This window comes from Aaosphaeria arxii (genome assembly GCF_010015735.1).
Source record: "Aaosphaeria arxii CBS 175.79 unplaced genomic scaffold BU24scaffold_3, whole genome shotgun sequence".
NCBI lineage: Eukaryota > Fungi > Ascomycota > Dothideomycetes > Pleosporales > Aaosphaeria > Aaosphaeria arxii.
The window spans coordinates 803790-818804 of record NW_022983476.1 but is presented as its reverse complement, the minus strand read 5'-3'; the positions used below and the strand labels follow the sequence as shown (position 1 = coordinate 818804).

At 50.5% G+C, this 15015-nt stretch overlaps 5 protein-coding genes across 5 annotated transcripts; 4 read left to right on the top strand and 1 right to left on the bottom strand.

The window, feature by feature from the left end:
* Positions 1-322: 322 nt before the first annotated feature.
* On the top strand, positions 323-1171 carry BU24DRAFT_407193 (uncharacterized protein; the record flags this gene model as incomplete). Its single annotated transcript, XM_033525801.1, has 1 exon — positions 323-1171. The coding sequence occupies one exon, from the start codon at positions 323-325 to the stop codon at positions 1169-1171; it is 849 nt and encodes a 282-aa protein (XP_033385466.1).
* Positions 989-4447, top strand: BU24DRAFT_144009 (uncharacterized protein). Its single transcript, XM_033521171.1, has one exon. It carries the CDS (start codon positions 1487-1489, stop codon positions 4082-4084), a length of 2598 nt encoding a protein of 865 aa, XP_033385465.1. The 5' UTR covers positions 989-1486; the 3' UTR covers positions 4085-4447.
* Positions 4448-7552: 3105 nt separating this feature from the next.
* Positions 7553-10404, top strand: BU24DRAFT_420145 (UV-endonuclease UvdE; the record flags this gene model as incomplete). The annotated part of the gene is made up of 2 exons (XM_033527406.1): positions 7553-8596; positions 8657-10404. Coding segments are annotated over exons 1-2 (2398 nt in total), but the record flags the coding sequence as incomplete, so codon positions are not given.
* A 73-nt stretch (positions 10405-10477) lies between these two features.
* On the top strand, positions 10478-11058 carry BU24DRAFT_143964 (uncharacterized protein). The gene has a single exon (XM_033521169.1). It carries the CDS (start codon positions 10607-10609, stop codon positions 10994-10996), a length of 390 nt encoding a protein of 129 aa, XP_033385463.1. The 5' UTR covers positions 10478-10606; the 3' UTR covers positions 10997-11058.
* On the bottom strand, positions 11058-11812 carry BU24DRAFT_143981 (uncharacterized protein). The gene is made up of 2 exons (XM_033521170.1): positions 11800-11812; positions 11058-11738 (listed from the first exon to the last, which is right to left on the bottom strand). The coding sequence occupies exon 2, from the start codon at positions 11537-11539 to the stop codon at positions 11120-11122; it is 420 nt and encodes a 139-aa protein (XP_033385462.1). The 5' UTR covers positions 11540-11738; positions 11800-11812; the 3' UTR covers positions 11058-11119.
* Positions 11813-15015: the final 3203 nt, after the last annotated feature.

The window sequence follows — 15015 nt, the reverse complement described above, 5'->3', positions numbered from 1 at the left end:
CGCACACGGGTTCAACGCCATCCTGTCATCGTGCCATCACCACGCGCATGGTCCGTCGGACATGACAGTAATCGATCGCAAGTTGCGCCAACCATTGTGGTGTTTTTTTGCGGCAAATTGGAGGAGTGCTTAGTGGATTTTGCGAAAGACCCCCCTTTGCAGTGCCCTTCCTCATGCGCATACAGACAGCTCTCTCCACCCATGTACATACATCCTACATCCTCGCCCCGCCCTCACGTTCCCTACGTGATCCCACAGCTGGGACGCGACGGGAGCTGCTCTGCGGGGTCTCAGAAGCCCAAGATCGAGCACAACAGAGACGATGAATGGCGAATCAAGCACGCAGCACGTACTGTGCTGCCAATCTTTCCACACACAGTACGTACCGCATGGGAGCGGCGTTCACTTGGCTTGCCCTCCAGAGCTAGAAGAGGGCAGCGGATTCTATACAGCGTTCGGTGCAGGCCCTAATGCCCTCGTTGCCCAACTCCATCTCTGTTTTCGGTCGGCTCCGCTGGCATCAGATAGGATATTATTCGTTCAAGATGCTAGAGGAGGGTGTGCCGCCGCTAGAGGAATAAGAGGACTAGAGAGCAGCGGTGGCTTTGCAGAGGCTCGCAACACACAGACCGAACAACCCCAGCAAGACTACAACAGGGCCCATGAACCCTGCCCGGCAGCGGACTCGAAACAAGACCTCTCTATGGCTGAAGGCCGTTATGTGCTCCGAGGCAAGCGGCCGCTGGCAAGCAGTAGATCACTTCGCATAATGCTCTTGATTGGCCCTCCGGACGGTGGCGTACAAGCCCTCCGCCGTCGCCGTCGCCGTATTCTTTGGCAAATCGTGCTCCGTGCTGTGTGCATCCACCATCCACCCATCCAACATGTCCAGGGTGCAGTGAAGCGAAGGCGATGTAACCCTCAGGCCTGTCTCTCTAGCAACTCTCGGCCTGCCAATTCGCCGCTGCGTGTGGGGTGCTGGCGGCGGTTGGGGCTCCTGCATCTGCTTCCAAGGCGTCTCGTTGCTTGCCACAGCCTGAAGCTTCGCAACGCCCGCCGAACATGCGGGCATAGGCTTGCCAGCACTCCTCCGCACTCCTACAGTCCTACAGCTTCTGCTGCTCCTCCTGCTCCCCCGTCACCCGTCAACACCCCCCAGCACCATATCTAAGATGACCACCATCCTCACGCTCTTATTATCCTAGCGTGCATCCTGCCGCGGTATTTTGGATGCAACCCCTTGGCATATCAGTGCCCTGTCCGAGGCGGCCCTGATCTTATCAAAACCAGGACCAAGCTCCCTCTTCAACTAAATAATACCCACCCAGACGTGCCTTTCTATCCTCCATTAAGATTTGCCCCTCATCACTTTGTTTATTCTTTTTACGCACACTATACAACCGTCCAACCATTTGCAGATGCTACGCTGTTGACGTTTTGCAATATCCATTTACCACATCTCTATACCCTTCCCACCGCCGTTACCATGTCGTCACCTACCACCCAACCAGCCGATGTCCAGAAGCCGGAGAACACCAACAACAATGCTGCCGCTGCCCCAAGGAAGCGTAGAAGAAGAGCGCCTGCCACCGGTGCCAGTGAAGATTGCTTTACATGCAGAAAACGCCAAATAAAATGCGATCGCCGCAGACCCTACTGTGGACAATGCATAGAAATAGGGAAAGAATGTTCTGGCTACCGCACTACCCTCACCTGGGGTGTAGGGGTTGCCAGTCGTGGGAAGCTTCGAGGCATGTCTCTGCCCGTTCCCAAATCACCTACCCAAACCACGAACACTGCACGGGATTCTAAGTCCCAAACGACATCCTCCTCGGTCACCACTGCAGCCACTCCCGTAACCACTGCCCCGTCAGGTCCCATCAAGCTTGAAAGCAGAGGTAGCGTAGACTTTGGAGCAACATCTCCAATGAGTCCTACTAGCCCCAATCTGTTTTCCGCTCCACAGGAGTATCAATACCTCACATCGACAAGCCCAATCCCGATTCCTTCACCGACCACTCCAATGGGATTCTCCATTCCAAATTATGGGGAACATATGGACCCGTTCACCCACCATTCATCCAAATTGAGGCGGACACACATCCACAGGGGTCCTCTGCAACGGCTCCAGACTTCACTCCATGTCCCTTACGAGGAGATGGGTCTTTCTGCTTCTTCTGCTTCTCTTGGCACATATAGCGATAGTGATTTCCCGTCTCCGGGAGAGTTTCCCCATACTCCTCATGATGAATTTCCTTTCGCCGAGTCTTCTGTTCCTCAGTATCAATCTCTTATCTTTCACGATCAAACGCCTATGAGTTCTTCCGAATGTCTTCATTTCCACGAAGCGCCTCGATCGTTACCGATGGCAGACGACATGAGCTCTAGCATTAGCTCTGACCAAAGTGTACAAGATTACACCGAAGTCACTGCCGGGCAGCACAATATGGGCCCACCTGCTTTTCCAGATATTTTTATTGAGGGGGAATTGAGTTCTAGTGTCAATGGTCTACCTCAGTCTGGTTTTCCTTTTGTCCCCTCCGAGGGTATGTCTTCCGTTGGTTCAGGCCCCCTAATTTTGAACGAATCCCAACTCACCACTTCCATTCCCCAGAGTCTTATCGCTTCACCCCTTTCCCCGCGGATGCAATTCCTGCTGGACTACTACGACAAATTTATATGCCATGTACTGGTCGCTTTTGACGACACACCGGGAACGAATCCCTATCGGACGCACGTCATTCCCCTGGCCATGAGGAGTGAGGGTCTCCAGAATGCCATTGCCGCACTCGCCACAAACAACATGCGTATGCGCGGTGGCATCGAGGGAAGACGACTCAGTCTACCTCAAAATTCTCAGCTACTGCCAGATCATGCATTCTCTCAGATGACGACGTTTGAGCTCCGGGAAATGCACGGCGAGGCTACCAATGAGGAGAAGCATTACAAGGCCAACTCAATCACTTTCCTCAACCAGCAACTTGCGGACCCTGCAGGTGCGCATGACGACTCGGTGCTCGCCACACTTCTTGTTCTTTGTCTTTTCCATGTGTGTGATTCGGGCTTTACGAAATTTAAGACTCAGCTTGCCGGCGTGCAAAAGCTACTGAGCATGAGGGATAGGAGTGTGCAATCAAATTTCATTGGATGGATCGAGGTCTTTTTCACTTGGTTCGACGTTATGACTAGTACGCTTAATGATAGGGAGACTGAGGTCCAGGGCGACTCGCTGGACATGATGAATGTTACTACAAATTTGGGCGCATTGGAGCATTATTCGGGTTGTGAAGGCCGTCTGTTCAAGCTGATTGCTAGGCTTGGGAGACTCAACCTGTTAAGCCAGAATCGACCGGTCCGGGAAAGCAAAGATACACCACGCGCCTCTCCTCAGCCGAAACAGCAGAGAGACTTCTACTCCTTCAATTTCGACCGTCTGGATGGAAACGGCTGGGGTACACCTGTGCACGAATGCCTGGATCCACTGAACTCAGTTTCTGGTAACGAATTGCGATCAGAGTTCTGGGTAGAGTGGACGGACGTACGCAGTCGACTCGAGACCTGGAAATTCGATTCGACCAATGAGATGCAGGCAGATGCATGCAACCGGTCGAGATCCTTGCTCACTCTATCACAAGAACAGGCTGCGCTGCTGCACATCAGCGAGAGCTTCAGATACGCTGCACTGCTCTACACCGAACGCCTTGCGTACCCCACACCGCGGTCCAGTGCGCCCAACTTCCAGACACTGGTTGGCCAGGGTCTCTTCCACATCTCGCAGATTGGAATCACAAGCTGCGTCAACAAGTTCCTACTCTGGCCTCTGTTCATGATCGGAACTGAGTGCGTGGATCCCGCGCACCGTGCCATCGTGCGACAGCGATGCGTTGAGATCCAGCGCGAGAGTGGTTTCTTCAACAATCTCAGCGGTCTGGAGGTACTAGAGAGGGTGTGGCAGGAAGATGACGAGAGGGGTATCAATGATGAGGTACAGTCACAGTGGCATGGGTCCTACGGTGCACAGCAGCAGGCGTTTCGGTGGAGAAAGGCCATGGACCGTGTGGATGGTGAATATATTATGATCTAACTGCATCACGCACTTGTTTTTTTACCCATGCATTATTGGTCAGGAAAAGGGTAATGGGTTTTTTCTTTTCATTCTGGACATGTATCGGAGTATCGGACTAAGTCTCTCTCACATATGTATCGGAGCCGCAGGAGGCATGGTTCTGCGTAACGATTGTCATTTTCTCTACTTTCCAGACCCACGATGGGGCAGTTCTTTTTTTTCTTTGACATGTTTTAATAATCTCATGCTTGTTATGGCGTCAGCGACCAGGCTCTTAAGTGCCTCGGATCTCTCCTCATAGTACGACACACAAAAGCACAGTCATGAATGCATGCAATAAAAGGCGCTATTGGCAGCAGCGCGCTCACTTCACTCAAAAAACCTGACTTATGCTCTGCTCACGCTTGACTTATTCTTGATGACGCTGACCATTTTTCAATCTATATCGCCTTGTCTCATTAATGTCATGTGAACGTAATAAGTCAGAAGCGAATTTGAGACCGCAGCAAACAATGGTAGGGCATATTCCTTCAGAATATTGGACCACGAGGCATGAACGCGTGGGTGCACGAGGAAGGATCGTTTTAGAATGTTGCAAGGGAAAACCCAGATGACCGGTTGGACAATCGACCTGCAGCAATGTTCGAGCTGGGACGGACGATGGGCTATCACAATAACGCCCAACTCGCAGGTACTACAAACACATTGGTGCGTCCTGTACGGAGTAGCAATTTCACGAACATACCATAACTACCCACGTTCACATGCCATTTTTTTGCCATTCGTCTTTCTGAAAGAGACGAAGATGGGCTATGGCCATGTCTGTGTGTAGACCTGAGAGGGCCTGAATAAATGAGACCACCTACATCCTACATCCGCATGCTGCAAGCCTCCCCCTGCCCACCCGCTCGAGACATCCATCATCTCCCCACGGCTACCAACCAGCCACCACTTCGCGCTGCTGACGCCCGCTGATCATCCCGCCGCCCCAAAAAAAAGCCACCTAGAAGAGCGCACAGAGGAAGAAAAAAACGTTCAAGGAATGATAAGCTTCCTCAGTGGAAAGGGTGGTTGGTTTCACGGCTCCAGGCCAAGGCGGAGTCGGCATTCACGATTGGTCAGGTTTTCGACGGGTGCTGGCGAAGGGGGATTCGCGGGGTACCTTTTGTATCGGGGTCGCCGGTTCGTGAGAGACGACCTCTAGCAAGAGAGAAGGATGACCATGGGAAACGGGTTGTCCCCTGAAGTCGATTGTCGCTCTTTGGTCCTTTGGGGTCCGGGAGAGGGGCGTGAGGGGTGGTGGTGGTGGCCCTTTTTTCCTTCCCTAAACCCTCTGACCAAAATAGCGTGACCATTGATTAGCACAGCAACCCCAAAGTAGAATACAGTATCTAGTGTACAAGAGGTTTGATGTAGGGTACTAGTTCTGGGGATCATGGTAACATGATACAGCTGGTTCGGATCACGAAGGATACTCGTATCTACCTAGGCACTCTAGGTACCTACAAGTATACTTGGGAGGGGTGGGATCAGGGTTCCGTCTACCTATTGTTAACGGAAAACGGGTACGATCGACGGGCTATTCGTCCATTATTTTTCCGTTGCGCGCTTTTGCATTTTGGCAGATGCACCCTCTCCTAGTTACATGTATTATTTTAGTTTAACACCTACCTAAGTATACTATTGTCTTTGCGTGAAGATTCTATTTGCCTTTTGATAGTGTCTAACTACCCTACTATGTACTCCGTACCTATGAGTAACTAACTAATGATCTGTCTGGATTCCTAAGCACAGAATGCCCGAGCGTCTGTGCAAAGATACGAGTCAGGACTGTACTCTTGTCCCACACATGCCAATATACACAGCACGGAGTACTCGGAGAGTGTAATAGTAGTGTATCTTAAGACAGGATGTTTACAACTCCTACTGTACACAGTAACTGTACGCTGGAAGGTCCGTGCCTTGCATAAGAAGATAGTCGGAGTACGGCGAAAGTTACCAAAACGCTCAAAGACTTGCTTTTTCCCCCCCAAAGGGCCGACGCGAGAAAATGCCACGATTACACGATCAACACCAAATGTATTGCCTTCACCGTCAAGGGTTCGCGAGAATGATTCTCAGCCTTCTACTCCGTGCTGTCTTGTCTAACTACAGGCCATTCTTTTGGTCTATCTCCTTTGACGTGCATCCATGGCATAGACACTGACTAAACCCCTAAATCTCCGTGCCTGCATAATACTTGAAACCTCACGACCACCAGTGACCACCACCGCCACACGCGGGGCGAGATTTCCTATTCTCTACATTCATAGCATCATACAGTACAGCCGGTTAATGACATGGAACAGAAGGTGCTTATGTGTGGATTGATAGGATCTTCCCAATCCTGCAAATCATCCGCGCGACATGTAGAGGTCTATTTCGGACATGGGGAAACCGTGCGATAGTAGAATGAAGGATTGGCATGATTAGTAGGGCCAGCGGCCATTTTGGTTATTCCGATCCTTTAGTCATTATCCTAATCTCAGTAATAATGGTATGCAGCTGCAAGCAAGTGTACCAAGAGCTGTAGTCCGTACATACGTACAGTTGGATAGGCTGTGGTTCCAGGTATGATAGTCGCAACTCACGTATGTGAGTGGCGGCCCTTCAGTCGCTGGTTCTTCCCGTCTCCTTGCCGTTAATCCCGTAACCCCTCCAGGATACCGTACCCGACACTCAGGAACGGCTATATCTCACCCCTCCCTCCTCCTCCTCCTCCTCCTCCCCCTCCCCTGGGGGAGCGAGTTGCGAGACACCGTGGGAGCCTGAGTATGCCTCGGACGAAAAAGGGTGTGGAGGGGATTGTAACCCTTTCTCAATATTGAAGGGATCATCATCTCCAGGGGAAGAGTCTGGGCTGGATTGACAGACTTCCGGAAAGAGTAATTGGTATAATCATTGAGGGTGTTATCACGATTAGGTGCTGGCTGTGTTTCCCGTAGGGCTTCAGGGAAGAGGTCACTATTTTGGGTACTGATTTGATATGCAGAAGTTGTAGGTTGTGGGATGGTTAATGGATCGTCTGAATGAATAATGAATACTGAATGGATGCATGGTCGGCACTAGTAGTAACTGTACCTGGATTACTGAGGATATGTATTGTTGTTATTAGGAACACATGGTGTGTAGGGATGAGGATATTGCTATGGACATATCTGTATGGATGTATGTACTCCTTACATACATACCTCGTACATACAGTGTAAGGATACTCGTAGCTGGGCTGAGTACGAGTACCGTGTACCGTGTACCTAGATACTGTGCTGTGCATGTATGGTGGCGGTACGTACCGATGACGCAGCCAGCAAAAGAAAGGAAAGGAAGGGAGGAAGGGGGAAGAAGGGGAAGGGCGGCCCACTCATTGGATCTCGGCACCCGCTCGGACTAGCCAGATCTACCCACCACTCGTTCGATCGCGCTAACGCCATCCGCAACGCCAACCATCATCGACTTGCACGCGACATCATCGTCATCATCGATATCCATCGTTTTCTGTCTATGTTTTCGATCAGAATTACTCGTACTGTTCAAATGTTCTCTGGCTTGAGCGCGCCAAGAATTTCATCATGAGAAAACAACAGCGAGATCGATTTCTTCTTCCATCTAATCTCCAACGACATTGAATCAATTCTTGATGGTATCATCCTTCGGACTTTGATGATACACTTTGTTCACTCTTCCAGTCTCCGAATTGCACCCCGAGCATCCTTACCAGGCTCACAAGGCTCCTTACGCGTTCGCGCGTCTGTCCTCACACATCCTTCGTCAGCAGCCATGGTGGCCAAGCGAAAACGGTCCATCGCGGCGGCCGCTCCATCTACAGCTGTTTCTGCAGGACCCGTACCTAGAGGCATCCCCCGGGGACGCCGCTCAGAGATTCCGCTGCCTACGGATATCGCTGGCCAAGGGCCCCAATTATCGCGTCGTCAATCCACCCGCACGCAGCCCTCTCCGCCGACAAATCCAAATGCGAATCCTGATGTCTTAGATGGCGTATCCGCACTCCGGGCTTCGCCAGACGCCATCAGTCATGATCGCCAGGAACCCGCCCCTGTCCCCAAATCCCTCAAGGACAAAAATAACACCGGAGATGTAGACCTCAATGGGTATGCAGGGGAAGCAAAGGACACATCTGAAAGCGTCGAAAATGTAACATCGGAGATATTCAATGGACAGAAACCGTCAGGTACGGGCAAGCCGATGACAGGGTCTGTCGCCGTCCACCCTTCTACAAAACCCGGTACAACTAAGAGAAAGAATGCTACGCGGGGTGGTAGTTCTGTTAATGCCGCGGGTGGAGCGGCCCTCCACTCCTCTCACGATGCTGTCAAGGTCGAAGAAGAGGACGTGGGGGTGACGATCGCTCCAGATTTCAACGAGGAACCGGACGGTGAAAATGAAGAAGATGAAGTTAGAGATGCATTATCAAGGCCACCACCGGTCAATTCCGACTATCTTCCCCTGCCATGGAAAGGCCGATTAGGATACGTACGCAACCTAGAGATATTCCCATCTACAGTAGTACTCGAGCTAACATCCTATGTTTAGGCCTGTCTGAATACCTATCTTCGCAATGCTTTCATCCCAGTGTTTAGCTCCCGTACATGTCGCATCGCAAGCATTATTGAGCATAGGCACCCTTTGAAGGACCCATCCCAGCCTGAGCATCCCACAAAGAACCGGCCGGACAAGGACCAACCCGCTGACATCGCTCGTGGTCAAAGATATGTCGAACAGCTCGGCCTCGCCAATGCACGTGATCTCATAAAAATGGTTCGCTGGAACGACAAATATGGAATTAAATTCATGCGACTGAGTAGTGAGATGTTCCCCTTTGCTAGCCATGATGTCTATGGGTACAAACTTGCACCATTTGCTGCAGAGACTCTAGCCGAAGTAGGCAAGGTGGTTGCCCAGCTAGGCCATAGGGTAACCACCCACCCCGGCCAGTTCACACAGCTCGGCTCGCCCCGTAAAGAGGTCATTGATGCTGCAATTCGAGATTTGGATTATCACGATGAGATGCTATCGCTATTGAAACTGCCACCTCAGCAAGACCGCGATGCTGTCATGATCCTTCATCTAGGCGGTGCGTTTGGAGATAAGCCTGCCACACTTGATCGCTTCCGCCAAAATTATGCCAGGCTATCAGATTCCGTGAAGAGACGGCTTGTTCTTGAGAACGACGACGTAGTTTGGTCCATGCATGAGCTATTACCTCTCTGTCAAGAGCTCAACATACCATTTGTCCTTGACTTTCATCATCACAACATTGTATTTGATTCTAGCAAGATTCGCGAGGGGACCAAAGACGTCATGGACTACTTCCCAGCCATCATCGAGACATGGAAACGCAAGAACATCACACCAAAGATGCACTACTCAGAGCCTTGCCCTGATGCAATCACTGGTAGGTCGCGAAGGAAGCATTCTCCTCGTGTAAAGACGCTCCCTCCTTGTCCCGATACCATGGACTTGATGATCGAGGCGAAGGACAAGGAGCAGGCCGTATTCGAACTGATGCGCACATTCAAGCTCCCCGGGTTCCACTTATTCAACGACGTTGTCCCGCACGTTCGTCAAGATGAGAATAGACCCGTCAAAGCAAAGCCCAAGAAAGCTGCTACAAAAGGCAAGAAGAAAAAGAAGACTGCAGATGATGACCTCGACGCCCTCGACGAAAAGATCGAAGATGCCGAGGAGGAGGAGAATGCTCCCGCCGTGATACCCGATGAAGAGGTCAGCATGGGCGGACCTGAGAATCGAGTCTACTGGCCGCCAGGCCAGGAAGAATGGCTCAGGCCCCCAAAGAGAGTAATCAAGAAGAAGGAAGAGGGCACGAGTGCGACGGCGACGACATCCACGCCGGCAAAGAAGAAGAGGAAGACGGGCGCATCTGCCGCATGTGCTAATCCCGCTGATGATGTGTCTATAGCCGACGATGAGGAGGTAGTGGAGCCCGTCAAGAAGCCAGCACCTAAACGATCTGGCGGCAGGTCGGTAAAGAAGAAGGCCCCGAAGTCTGTGCCCACGCCTTCACCGTCTGAGCACGAAGACGACGATAGCTCTGCGCTCAGCGATCTTGGCGGGGATGACGATGAGGAGGTGGTGGAGCTGGAGGACAGTGCCCCCGCGAAGGCGAAGGCGCGTGCTGCTGGTCGTTCTGCACCGACTCGCCAGAGATCAGGCCGGGTCGGCAGAGTGAGCTACAAGGAGGAAGACGCGGAGTTGAGCATCTAACGACGGACCTTTCACACGATTCAGGAAATCTAATAGCAGTGTATATTATAGAATTAATATATGGACGAGAATTAAGTCAAACAACTATCGAATTCAATATAATTACCTTTGTCTCAGTTGATCACGCTTTACTCCAAGTCAAATAGTCAAAGTTAGTTGCTGGTCGTATCGCCAACGCACGACAGGGCAGGGCAGGGTCTCTCGTTTCAAGGAGAATTCGACGAACCGGTTCATATTTCCGATCCGAGCCCAGGGCATATGCTCCACCGGGTGGGAAAATCTCGCCTAAGGAATTCCCGCGACAAGGCGAATTGGACCCTCGCACTCCAGAGTCCAAGGCATGGCAGCATATCCCCCGCGGAGAGAGGAAGGGAGAAAGGGGGGTTAGTCAGATACTCATGTAGATGGAGACGATTGAGGCCTATGAAGACGATGCTGTTGCTCATCGTTCCAGCATCCTGCATCGCCATCACGATGGTCAATCGTCATCATCATCACCCGCAGCAGCCGCAGGATAATCATTCCGATGCTCGAGACCCATCGTCTCAACAAAAAAGAAAGCAAAAGCCCGCGGTTCCAGATTCCGAAAACATGCCATCGTTATCAGCTCTCCCCCTCGAAGCCCTCTTTTTTTCCTTGACGAGATGAGAATTGGTGATATCTATCTGCTCCCCGTGCGTGCGTGCGTGCGCTCGTGCACCTGGAAGCAAGACCGTAAACGATGACGGTCTCCACACCGCTTATCGCTCGTCATTACCATAGCTCTTCCCCTCATCCATTGGAAGTGGAAATGGGTCGCAAGTATTCCCCACTCTTGCAATCGTATTTGAAGGTTCGATAGAGGAATGGGAGGGGACAGGCCGGCGGCCGTATACAGAAGTCAGACAATAATTCACCTAGGACGGCTACAGGGCGGGATGCGATGCGGGCTCCACCCCCAAGTCTTGTCTCGATTCGGAAGCAAATCCGGCACCAGTGGTGGACCTGCATGGAACATTCTATTGGAACTGGTTGGAGTTTCAAGGAGGAGGGAGGATGGCGATGATAGGAAGTCGGTCCAAGAAAGGGATCGGTTCGCCAATGGATAGAGCAAAGCAAGCAGGAAAGAAAGCGGGCAGGCAGACAAGCAAGCAAGCAAGCAATAACGATGCAGACTCGGTGTGGATGCTGGCTTCCCGTCCGTACATGCATGAAGGTACGAGGTAGGAGGCTGATGGCTGGACGGTTTGGCTACAGTACTGGGACTGGTACACTTGCTAGTGGCTAGGTGTAGGATCGTGCGTTGGTGCCATGCAGGTGTAGAGTTAGCGTCTATTAGCGTTGTTCGCTAGCGTGATGCGTGCGTCCTGCAGCTAAATAGGCGTGAAAGGTCACCCTAGTCCGCAGTAGTCTAGCCCCGTGAATTAGTGCAATAGACACCAGTAGCACTGTAAGTTAGCAAGTAACCCTACCCTTAAGTGCCTTATTCTCTAATCACCCCTTCAAGGTGGTAAAAAAACTTGCATCCTAATAGTTGGCCAAGACTATTCGTATCCCACGTGTGATTGTTTCTGCCACTGACTGGTCAGCATCCGCGGATGTCGTTCTGTCCCTTGAGTGTCCCCCAGGCGGTTCGTCAATCGTGATACCCTTTGTAGAGTTACACAAAGTCGTGTCCTGGTCCCTTATCCATTCTTTCATCGCCTATTTCTGCCTTGTCGTATTGCTATCGTCGATGATATCCAGCCAAGTACATTTCCGGTTGGTTGCGCGTATTTCCTCCATGGAGTGTTCTGCTTTCCAGCAATTTTCGATGGTGCGTGAGCAGTGCGTTCGGGTAACGAGGCTAGGCTCTGCGGTTTTCGTTCTTCTGCGTCCTGTATGCGATAACGTCTCCCACAAAGGCGGCCCGGCGTGGGATGTTTGCTTGCGTGCCTGCGCCTCCAACTTCTCTGTTCAGTCTTCACTATCTTCCATGCCACTCGCTCTACATTCGTGTGTGATGTGTTCCTTCGTTCTGGACGATTCGTTTCTTCTTTGCCGCGGGTAAGCACCCGGGTAGGATCGGCTATCAGACTTGCCTTCTCTTTCCTGCTCCCTCCCACTCTCTCCATCTTCGATCCTATCCGCACGCCAACCCCATACCCCAATCGTTTCCGCAAGCCAGAACGGCACGATAGGCACTAGGCCTGCATGCTGGCTACTCCACGCCGTCTCTTTCTCCTCATGTGCTGTGTATGCCGCCCTGAAACCTTGTCCCTGACCATCCAGACTATCGATTTATCTTGCGTGCTAGCTTATGCGTGCACATTCTCTGATCATTCTCTCGCATGCAGAGAAGGCTCGTCCAGGTACTGCAGCTCGAAAGTGGAAGCTAGAATTCCACAAGAAGGGATGTGCGAGATAAGGCGGCGGTAACTGCGTCGATCAGGAAGCTGGATCGTTATGGACCCGTGCAAACAAATTGCTGTATGATGCTTGATGCTTGACACTTGACACTCGAAGCTCAAGACATCGCAAACAATCCCCCGCAAAGCACATCGTTGATGCCCAACACGTAACATCGCTGTCCGTGCATGAACGGCTGGGGAAAGTTTGCTTCGCGGACCCATTCCGCAGGAATAACATACGAGAAGTCGGTAACGAAGGGTCCATGTGGAGAAACGCCAGTGTGGAGAAATGCGGAGAACGCTGTCTCATCCTGAGAAATAAAAGGCCTCATCTCATGTAATAGTTTGGCGCGAAAAGGAGATTAGCATCAAAAGATACTTTCGTAAACTCGATGCATTGATGAGTTGGCGAGGGCATGTGAGAGCCATATGAGTTACTATGACAAAGAGATTGGTGAAGCGACGACGTAGGTATCGTGAGGAGGAGATCGTTAGAGTTCGAGGTGTAGTTCGAGTTGCGCTCTCGTGGTCCCAGCTCCTGCATGCTGCCAGTACACTATCCATCCCAAAAACGCATCCACGTTGCGAAAATATTCGGTTGCTCTCGTACGTGAGGATTATATTCGATGGATAATGATTCGCTCGTGATTCGTCGATGTCGGTGGTACATTCAGCCCTGGAGGCCTGCGGTACCTCTGACATTCACCCTTCGGAGCAGGACGCGTGGTTAAATGCAGCATCTCTATGCCGATCTCGGAGCGCACGGACTATCAAAACAATTGCACTCATGAATCAGACCTATCTTTAGCTACTACTCTTAAACATCATCGATAACACAGTTGGGTGTTTGTATGCTTTAAGTCTTCATCTGGAAGGTTGTGAAGTCGTATTCGCTCGCTTGAATTATGGGTCTGGAGAGAGTGGTTGGGAAAGGGGAATGCAATCCAGCAAGGAGATGTCGTCCTTAAGTATCTTGATACCATAAGCGGTCGAGCACGCGATTGATGACACGCGTGCTCCTGCCGGGGATAATAATAATAGAAAGATAAGGGATTTCACAATTTCCGTCTCTTTGAAAGGGCAGTGTTTCGTCACTGTGCGCTCTCTCTCAAATTTGTCCATTCACAAGACGCATAATATTAATGTACTCCTACAACTTAAAGTCGCGAATATGCCAGCCGTTATCGCTGCGATACTCGGCCAGCACAGTCATTGAGTCATTAAGTACTTCCGGTTTCCCGGATTGCGGCTGGCCTACAAGTAGATTGTCTAGAAATCATGAGAAGATGTAGTGATTCTATAAAAAGCTGAAGTGGCGCTCGCATGGGTAAGCGATTATACGGTGGTCGAGTTTTGCCCCAGCTTTAGGTTCAGCCATTATCAACGACTTTGAAAATCTCCAGACAGAAAGGGTGGTTCACAGGCATTTTATATAACAGTGAAATAGCATTATCAGGAAATCGATGCTTCGTTATCACAACAAAATTAGCGAACATCGTAATCATAACCTATACCTAGGTATATGGAAGGTTCAAGCTGAACGATTGCCATTAGTTATAGTTCGCAGTCGTTCGTTCAGTCTCACCTATTAACAGTCAATTTCTTTGATGCCTACCTTCATCCTAGTACTGATGGGTTCGTTGTACCATCCCATCAATTATACAAAGTGATTCATATACTCTCGGCACCTGAAAGCATCATTTACATCATCTCCTTGGACGAGTTTGCATCAAATATGGGTTTCTTTTGTTTCTTTTCCGCTTCTTATTTTTGGACTGTCAAAAGAGTAGGCTGGGTGGGGTGATCGATAATAGTACCAGGTGCATCAAGTACACGCACTTCAATGATAGCACAGAAGATCATCAATTTCTCCCTCTCGAGTGTTGAAATAAACCGAGGGTTCATTCTGGAAATACACATGGTAGATCCTCACTGATCATTGAACGTATTGTAAACTTCCAACAATCCTGGAGCAAAGTTTGGTAGATGTAGTGACTGGAATCAGAGATTTGAATGACAAACATGTGGACACAAAACCCACCGGTTTGGATTCGAATTTTAATATTTACATCACTTTGAGAAGCACAAGGAGGTCCTGAGAACATAGGAGGAAACAGACTTCTTTCTAGTTAAACCAAACCGGACACGGTCGTTACATTATTTGGACACGACAGAGAGTACATAGACTAACTGAGTGTTCTTGAACCCGACCTACATCCGTTGTTTTCAAACACTTTGCCACATGATTAAACCCGTGAACTAACAACTGAAGCTGTTGTTATGGTTTCGCTCGAGTAC

What these genes read in the sequence shown, in the direction of transcription:
- BU24DRAFT_144009 (XM_033521171.1), top strand. Translation starts at nt 1,487, where the DNA reads ATGTCGTCACCTACCACCCAACCAGCCGATGTCCAGAAGCCGGAGAAC.
- BU24DRAFT_143964 (XM_033521169.1), top strand. Translation starts at nt 10,607, where the DNA reads ATGCTCCACCGGGTGGGAAAATCTCGCCTAAGGAATTCCCGCGACAAG.
- BU24DRAFT_143981 (XM_033521170.1), bottom strand. Translation starts at nt 11,539, where the DNA reads ATGCATGTACGGACGGGAAGCCAGCATCCACACCGAGTCTGCATCGTT.